We start from the raw sequence: 8,661 nt of genomic DNA, 5'->3' as shown, positions 1-8,661 counted from the left end.
GCATGCCAGCTACTCTGGTCAAACTGCAGTCAGTTTGGTAAAAGTCTGAGAAAGATCCCATCCCAGTTTAAATATAGTCGGTTCAGCCAACCTTCGACCCTGCTCTCTCCTCTCTGGCGTCATCTCTCTGAAGTGACAAAAGAACTAAAACCAAGAACAATAATAACGTAGGTGTAAGAGTGTACAGGTGTGTCCGAGGGGCAGAAACCACTTAGCCTAAGGTAAGTAGGGTTTACATATTAAGACATCCGTTGTACTTAACTTAAAATAAAAGAAATCTCGTTGATTCTTTCTCCTAGCCAACCACCCAGATGATATCGATCCAGGGCTTTCCGATCAGAAAGTAATAGTCAAAGACGCCATAAATCCACGAAGAGCAATGTCTTCGCCATCCGCATGCAGCCTGTTGGTCACCGATTTCCTAGCAATCCCGAGAGTGAAAACCAGATGAAAGTGACCGACTCCCTCCGCCTAGCCTGAAATTTCAGACCGAAATCCGAAGCCCCTACGATTGCGCCTGCTTGTAAGAAGTCAGAATAAAGACGAGAAAAGAATATAGGAAGAAACCCGGAATCCGCCCATCAAACCGTAGACGAGTAATAAAGAGTAAATAGAGAATTGTGGAAAGAGTGAATTAAATCGCGTAAAAAAGCAACCCCCAAAGACGTCCCGTTCTGTGAAGTGCGTGCACACTTAGAAATAAAGGTCTTGTTTTAGACCTTTAAAGGATTTGAAACTTTTTCCAATATTTAAGACCTTTCGGGGAATTGAAACCGAAAATATTTAAACATTTGAAAATCTTTAAATGCTCTGCAATATCGCAACATATTCCTTTATAAAAACCTAAGTCAACCTTTCTAAGAGCATTTTGAAACTTCAATATTTGCTTAATATCGCATTTATAAACCTTTTTTAAACTTAAATGTTCCTATTATAATACCTTGTTGATACACTTAAGTTCAGATTTGCAGACCCTTATAAACATTCGCTTACACCGTTTTTTTTTCTCAGTAATTCCCTTTTCAGACTCATATGAAACCGTCTTAAGTCTTATTTCATACTTTTAAACATCCAAATTCAATCCCTTCAGAAACCCGAATTAAACCCTTTAGAAACCCGAATTAAACCATTCTCTCATGGAATTCAAACACTTCAGAAACCTGAATTAACCCATTTCCTAACCAAATTCAAACCCTCCAGAAACCCGAATCAAACCATTTCCAAACCGAATTAAAACCCTTCACACCCCCGATTTAAACCATTTCCAAAACAAATTAAAACCCTTCAGAAATCCAAATTAAACCCTTTCCTCACGAAATTCAAACCTTACGGAAACTCGAATTAAACCATTTCTTAACCAAATTCAATCCTTTCAGAAACCAGAATTAAACCATTTTATCGTCAAATATCATCCAATTTCAACCCATCCTCATACCTTTTAAACCGTGAATTAAACCATTTGCAGAACTTATTTAAACCATTTCAGTTTCCAAAAAAACCTTTTTCATTATCTTTTCTTAACCCTGTTGAAATTCTAGTTAAACCTTTTTCACTCTCATATTTTACCCCTGTGAAAACTTTGTATTAAGTTTTGAACTAAATTATAATTAATTAAAATATTTAATTTTGTATTTGTAACTTCGATATTGGATAAATTTAGAAATGTACAAAACTCATAAATATTGTTAAGGATGTAAAATTGACCTAAAAATATAAATGTTAAAGTGTTGTATATAAACAATTTGTAACCATTGTACGAGAGGGAGAGGTCCGAAGAGGGTCCACAATTCAAAGTAGTGAGTCACTGGTTTTTAGGAAGCTACCGTTCGCTAGCGTCTAACTGTCCGGCTTAAAATAGTCGCCCGTAGGCTCTACATTGACGGACAGGTAGAAGGGGTCGAATTTTGGGGCTTTTCAACGGACTTCTCGCTCTCGACTATTGGAAAATTTCAAAATAAGAGGCCCGGCGATTGGGAAAAACCCGTCACGGGTCATCTTTGGTACATCTTTTTGTAAAAGAGGAAACGAAAGCATTGTGCAGTTCCTTCTAAAAAGTCCAAGTGAAAGGGCTCAAACATTTATGTCGCTCCCAAATGGAGAAATAAAATAAAATAAAGTTTGGTTAAGGAGTACGAAATAAGTCTCTTTAAATCTAATCGTAGGTATAAATCTTAGTTAGCTTTTCAGTCGGCTAATTAAAGAACAAATTCAGAGTTAGCTCTCCCAAAAGTTATTAGGAAGAATCGTCAGAAGAAAACAAAAATACGAAGTTTTCTAATAACGGTTTTGTTATGGTGCAGCGAAACCCGGGACTTGACAGAAAATAACTGTTTAAATCGGGTAAATTAACTTTCGATCAAATTAAGTATACGGTAAATTGCGGAAATCACGCCAAAACCGGAAAAATAGCGGAATAAAGTTCGAAATGCGAGTTTAAATAAAATGGGTAAATAAAATAAAAGTAAAAAATAAATATATAATAATCGATAAAACAAAAAAATATAAGTTGTGAAATAAGTTTTAATCAATTTTGAAAAATGTCTGCGTCAGATGATGAAACTGATGCCACGGTAGGCGGGACTTTCATTAAGTGATGCCGATGAATTGAAAAAAGCCGAAGCGATAAGGAGAACTGTACGAGCAAATACAACCACTTACGCAAAGAAAATAGATGAGCTCCTTAAAGAAAATCCAATTCAGGTAGATGAAGTTGAAAATTACCTGGCTCTTTTGGCTCAAAAGGAAAAAAACTCTGGACGCTTTGGACGAAAAAATTATGGATTTAACACCTAGCAGTGATCAACGACTAGTCCAGAAGACTAAGAAGATTGAAGAATACAAGGATAAAATAGTTTTCAGTCGGAGCAAAGCGCAACGGAAAATAAAGTCGGTGTTTGGCGGACCATCAAATTCCAACATCAGTGACTGCTCTTCGAACACCAGCTGTAATGGTAACAACGTAACGAACATTTACACCATCCAAGACGAAGGAGCGGGATTACCACCACCTCTACTATCAAAATTCTACGGGGACGTGACAGAATTCACCGGGTTTTGGAGCCAATTTGAGTCCATGGTAGATAAAAAAACTAAATTCACTAAGGTAAAAAGAAAAAGATAGAGCATGCTCATATGAAAAACCTCTCAAATTTACAACCAGTTAGCGATTCAGATGATTTAGGGGGGCTAAGAGATTTTTTGGATATTTGCGAAGTTAATATTCGTAGTCTTAAATACAGCTGCAAATTGCGCTTTTTTATGTCCAAAAGACATTAGATTAAAATACGCGGAACAGCATCGGGAAGAATCTGAATGGGATGTTGACGCGCTGATAGATTTTATCAGAATCCAAGTTGAACAACGAGAGACTTGCAAGATGTTAGGAAATTTGCATGGTCGACCAAGTCGTAGCAATTGGGGTAGTGACCAAAACGATCGAAATGATAGGAATGAAATTCGGTTTCCAAGATATTGCAATAAGCCTAAAAATAGTCAAACTAATAGCGGTTTTAACGCGAATAAATCTAGCGCATCGGTACTCAATACTTCCGTAGTAAGCAGAAGTATATATTGCATATTCTGCAAAACCACGGGGCACTCGTCTTCTAATTGCGTTGACATGACAATAGAACAAAAAAGGAAATTCATTCAAGATACGAATAGGTGTTGGATTTGTTTACGCTTTGGACATGATTCTAGGAACTGTCGATCAAAATTCGACCGATGTAAAATTTGTAAGTGCAAGCACAATGTAGCTATCTGTGAGCAAAATGAGGCAAACAAATTGAGCGATGAGGCAAAAAGCAAGATAGAACGGGAAGGGAAGCAACCGAGATCAGAAGTAGATAGAGTGGCCGTTTTAGTAGTCGGCCTCCAAGCGGCAACGCGTGGTGGAGCGGTTCTCTTGCAGACGGCGCAAGCCTTAGCTAAGCCACCTTCAACGGGAAACGGAATAGTAGTACGATGCTTATTAGATCCTGGTAGTCAGGCTACGTTCATCCAAGAGGATATATCTCGAAAATTAAAACTACCAGTAGTAGGAGAATGTGAATTACAAATTTATAATTTCGGAAATCAGCGTCCCTCGGAAGCAAGAAGAAAAATAGTAAAGGTTGCATTAGAAAATATTTAAAATTCCAGCGAACCGCTTGAAATAACCGCGGTAGAAGTACCATTTATCTGCGAAGCAGTGACGGTTAACAGAGGGGAAGAAATAGAAAAACTGATGGAAGAAAAGGGTCTTCAAATGGCGGATAGATCTCACACTATGGCAACGAATAATAAAAATATCGAGATTCTGATAGGCGGTGATGACTATTTTGAATTTGCTACGGGGCAGTTCAAAAGATTGCGAGATTCTCTGGTTGCGGTGGAAACATCATCGGGATGGGTTCTACAAGGACCCGAAAAATCTAATAGCACTACGGTGGGAAGCTACGCAGTCAGAATTCTAAACGTCAACGTCAGAGAAAATATCCTAGCGGACAAACTTAGCCACTACTTCAGTTTAGAATCGCTCGGTATACAAGAAACTAAAGAGAAGGATCCTACTAAAGATGAAATAATGGAAAGATTCGAAAATGAAATCAAGATGCGAAATAGGCACTACATCGTAAACTTGCTTTGGACCACAGACAAGGCTGAACTTCAAGACAATTTAGCGGTAGCTGAGAAAAGAATGCGTAGTCTCGTCAAAAGGTTTAAGAGAGATCCTAAATTCTACGAAGAGTACAATGAAGTTATATCAGATCAACTCGCCCAGGGGATAGTGGAAGAAAATCCGGAACCAGGAAATTCACCAGTGGGGACATATTACGTACCTCATCAAGCGGTTAAGAGAGAAGGACACGCCACTACTAAATTTAGGGTGGTCTTTGATGCCACGTCTAAAGAAAACGGTGCAAGGTCTCTAAACGATTGTCTTTCGACCGGTCCCAACCTCAATCCGGACCTCCTTCAATTACTACTGAGGTTCCGAATTCACAAAGTGGCATTTACTTCAGACATTGCCAAGGCATTCCTTCAAATAGAGTTGGAAGCCGAAGAAAAGAACTCGGTAAGGTTTTTATGGACCAAAGAAGATAATGATGGAAGGATTAGTGAAAAGGAATTTAGGGTACTCCGTATGTCTCGGGTAACCTTTGGTGTTAAGTGCAGCCCCTTCCTCTTAGCGGCCACAGTCAAAACTCATATAAAAAAATATTTAGAATCGCAGCCAGAGGCGGTAATATCACTCGACCAGGACCTGTACGTAGATGACTACGTGAGTGGACAAGAAAATGTCCAAAATGCCTTTAAGAAAATTGAAAACGCAGCGAGAATTCTACAGGAAGCAGGGATGCAATTGCGCCAGTGACAAACCAACTCCGGGGAACTGCGGAAAGCTTGGGAAGAAGCCACAGCAAAGGAAGAAGCTACAATAAAATTTGAAGGAGAAACAGAACCAGTCACGCAAAAGGTATTAGGAATCGTATGGGATCCGGAGTCTGATTCACTCTCCATTGAATTAGAAAAATTATCCAAAAAATTTATCGATGGCATTAAAGACAAAAGGTCCGTTTTAAGTACCGTGGCGCAAATATTTGACCCGGTGGGAATATTAGCTCCGTATACCATTAGAGCTAAATGCATTTTCCAAAATTTATGGAAGTCAAATTGGAACTGGGATGATCTGCATCCACAAGAAGTACTACACGAGTTTGGCCAATGGTGCGAAGAAATGGTAGAAGTTAATCAGATAAAAATTCCAAGATGCTATTTTAGCGAAAATAAAGAAAATATAACCGAAATGGAGCTACACGGATTTGCCGACGCTAGTATGAAAGCCTATGCTGCTGTAATTTTCATTCGCTACGTAACGTCTTCGAACAATATTAAGGTTTCATTTGTTACAGCAAAAACTAGGGTGGCACCTTTGAAACCACCACTAACACTTCCAAGGTTGGAACTTATGGGATGTTTGCTTGGTGCCCGTCTCGTATCTAACGTTAAAAATACTTTTAAAGGTTACCAGGTAGGAATCAAAATGTGCAGTGACTCCACAATCGCCATTGATTGGATAAAAGGACAAGATTGGCAAACATTCGTTCAAAACAGAGTTACTGAAATAAGAAAATTGGTAGAGCCGGAGTGCTGGTCGCACTGCCCAGGAGTTCTAAACCCAGCAGATATGCCAACCAGAGGTGCAACTGCACGAGAATTGACCAACAGCCAAATGTGGAAGGAAGGTCCACCATTTCTAACACTAGATAAATCACAGTGGAATTTCGAAAAGGCAAAGAGCAACTCAACAGAGGTTGAAAAGGAGAAAATAAAAGTTATATTGGCAGTGCAAGTACAAGATAAATTTTTGTTGCAAAGGGTTTTAGATCTAAGAAAATTTAGTAAAATGCAAAGAGCGATTAGAGTCATTGTACACGTAATGAGGTTCGCTAATAGAGCACGGAAAATTAAAGTTAACACGGGAGAAATTACAACGGAAGAAATAATCGCAGCCGAAATAAAACTACTCGAAGATGTACAAAAAGAAGATTATGGAGAAGAGATTGCCGCTTTGAAATCAGGAAAAGAACTGGCAAAATCATCTAAAATCATCCGACTAGACCCAAAAATCAACGAACAGGGCCTGCTTGGCCTAGGAGGACGAGTCTGACTTCAGTTACGGTGTTAAACACCCAATAATAATAAACAAAGACCAAGAAATAGCGAGACTAATAATGAGGCACAGTCACGACGCAGTATTACATTCGGGAGTTCAGGCGACAATTGCTCAGGTGCGGGAGCGACACTGGATCACGGCGAGAAGGCAGTTGGCCAGGAATGTAGTCAGACACTGCGCCATCTGTAAAAAATTCGCGGCAAAGCCATGCGACGCTCCTATGGGAGTGTTACCTAGAGAAAGGGTAACAGAATCGGAAGCCTTTGAGGTGGTAGGAACGGATTTTGCCGGGCCCCTTCTGGTTAAAGACGAATTTGACGCCAAAAAAGACGCAAAAGGTATATATTTGCTTGTTCACGTGTGGAGTCACAAGAGCGCTTCACCTGGAGTTGGTACCTAATTTGACGACATACGAATTTTTTATGGCGGTTCGGAGGATGATTTCAAGGCGAGGGGTGCCAAGAATCATACAATCAGACAACGCAAAAACCTTCATTAAGGCAAAGGGCGATCTAGCTTATTTATGGAAAAATATAATCAATGACCAGGTTCGTCAATTTTTGGGCCGCAAAGGAATACAATGGAAATTTATCGCAGAGCGCGCCGCCTGGTGGGGCGGATATTACGAAAGAATGGTCAAGACTACAAAAATCATTCTGCGTAAAACACTAGGAAAAGCCAGCCTCACATACCAAGAAATGGAAACCGTCCTCGTGGAAACCGAGGCCGTCATAAATTCAAGGCCTATATCGTATGTGTACAACGATAAAAATGAACCCGAACCTTTAACTCCCGCCCATTTCCTAATTGGAAAAAGAATCACACGGTTACCGCCTTTACGAATCAATTCTGAAAACAGAATGCCAAAACATAAATCGGAATTGGCCAAAAGACTGCGTTACCGGTCAAATCTAATGGAGCGGCTTGGCAAGAGATGGAGAACCGAATATCTCCTCGAATTGAGAACGGCGCATTTTTTAAATCTTGCGAAACGAAAAAGCAAAGTAAAAGTCGGAGATGTCATGTTGGTGCATGAAGACAAAGTGCCCCAACACATGTGGAAATTAGGTTTTGGAGGGAAGGGGTGCAGTGATTAGATCTTGTATGGTTAAAATGGGAAATGGAAGTTTAATAAAGCGTCCTATTCAGCTGTACGCGCCAGAAATAGATTTGATGGATTAAAAAAAATTATATATGTAATCGGTAATACTAATGTATTACCCGCGGGAGTGTGAAAACTTTGTATTAAGTTTTGAACTTAATTATAATTAATTAAAATATTTAATTTTGTATTTGTAACTTCGATATTGGATAAATTTAGAAATGTACAACACTCATAAATATTGTTAAGGATGTAAAATTGACCTAAAAATATAAATGTTAAAGTGTTGTATATAAACAATTTGTAACCATTCTACGAGAGGGAGAGGTCCGAAGAGGGTCCACAATTCAAAGTAGTGAGTCACTGGTTTTTTGGAAGCTACCGTTCGCTTGCGTCTAACTGTCCGGCTTAAAATAGTCGCCCGTAGGCTCTACATTGACGGACAGGTAGAAGGGGTCGAATTTTGGGGCTTTTCAACGGACTTCTCGCTCTCGACTATTGGAAAATTTCAAAATAAGAGGCCCGGCGATTGGGAAAAACCCGTCACGGGTCATCTTTGGTACATCTTTTTGTAAAAGAGGAAACGAAAGCATTGTGCAGTTCCTTCTAAAAAGTCCAAGTGAAAAGGCTCAAACATTTAGGTCGCTCCCAAATGGAGAAATAAAATAAAATAAAGTTTGGTTAAGGAGTACGAAATAAGTCTCTTTAAATCTAATCGTAGGTATAAATCTTAGTTAGCTTTTCAGTCGGCTAATTAAAGAACAAATTCAAAGTTAGCTCTCCCAAAAGTTATTAGGAAGAATCGTCAGAAGAAAACAAAAAATACGAAGTTTTCTTATAACGGTTTTGTTAACCCCTTCGTAATTTACAGATAAACCTTTTTCATTCCCATATTTCACAT

The 8,661-nt window shown here is 39.1% G+C and overlaps 2 protein-coding genes across 2 annotated transcripts; both read left to right on the top strand.

Annotated features, from left to right (window-relative positions):
• The first annotated feature begins 2,704 nt into the window (after positions 1 to 2,704).
• LOC149952520 (uncharacterized) lies at positions 2,705 to 6,652 on the top strand. Its single transcript, XM_090169736.1, has 4 exons — positions 2,705 to 3,103; positions 3,215 to 4,046; positions 4,191 to 5,123; positions 5,385 to 6,652. Exons 1-4 carry the CDS (start codon positions 2,705 to 2,707, stop codon positions 6,650 to 6,652), a joined length of 3,432 nt encoding a protein of 1,143 aa, XP_090025862.1.
• Positions 6,653 to 6,716: 64 nt separating this feature from the next.
• Positions 6,717 to 7,755, top strand: LOC149952519 (uncharacterized). The gene is made up of 2 exons (XM_090169735.1): positions 6,717 to 6,996; positions 7,256 to 7,755. The coding sequence occupies exons 1-2, from the start codon at positions 6,717 to 6,719 to the stop codon at positions 7,753 to 7,755; spliced, it is 780 nt and encodes a 259-aa protein (XP_090025861.1).
• The last annotated feature ends 906 nt before the right edge of the window (positions 7,756 to 8,661 follow it).

The sequence above is a fragment of the Leiobunum rupestre genome, chromosome 3 (genome assembly GCF_980474605.1).
Source record: "Leiobunum rupestre chromosome 3, qqLeiRupe1.1.hap1, whole genome shotgun sequence".
NCBI lineage: Eukaryota > Metazoa > Arthropoda > Arachnida > Opiliones > Sclerosomatidae > Leiobunum > Leiobunum rupestre.
This window is presented reverse-complemented; position numbering and strand designations above follow the sequence as displayed.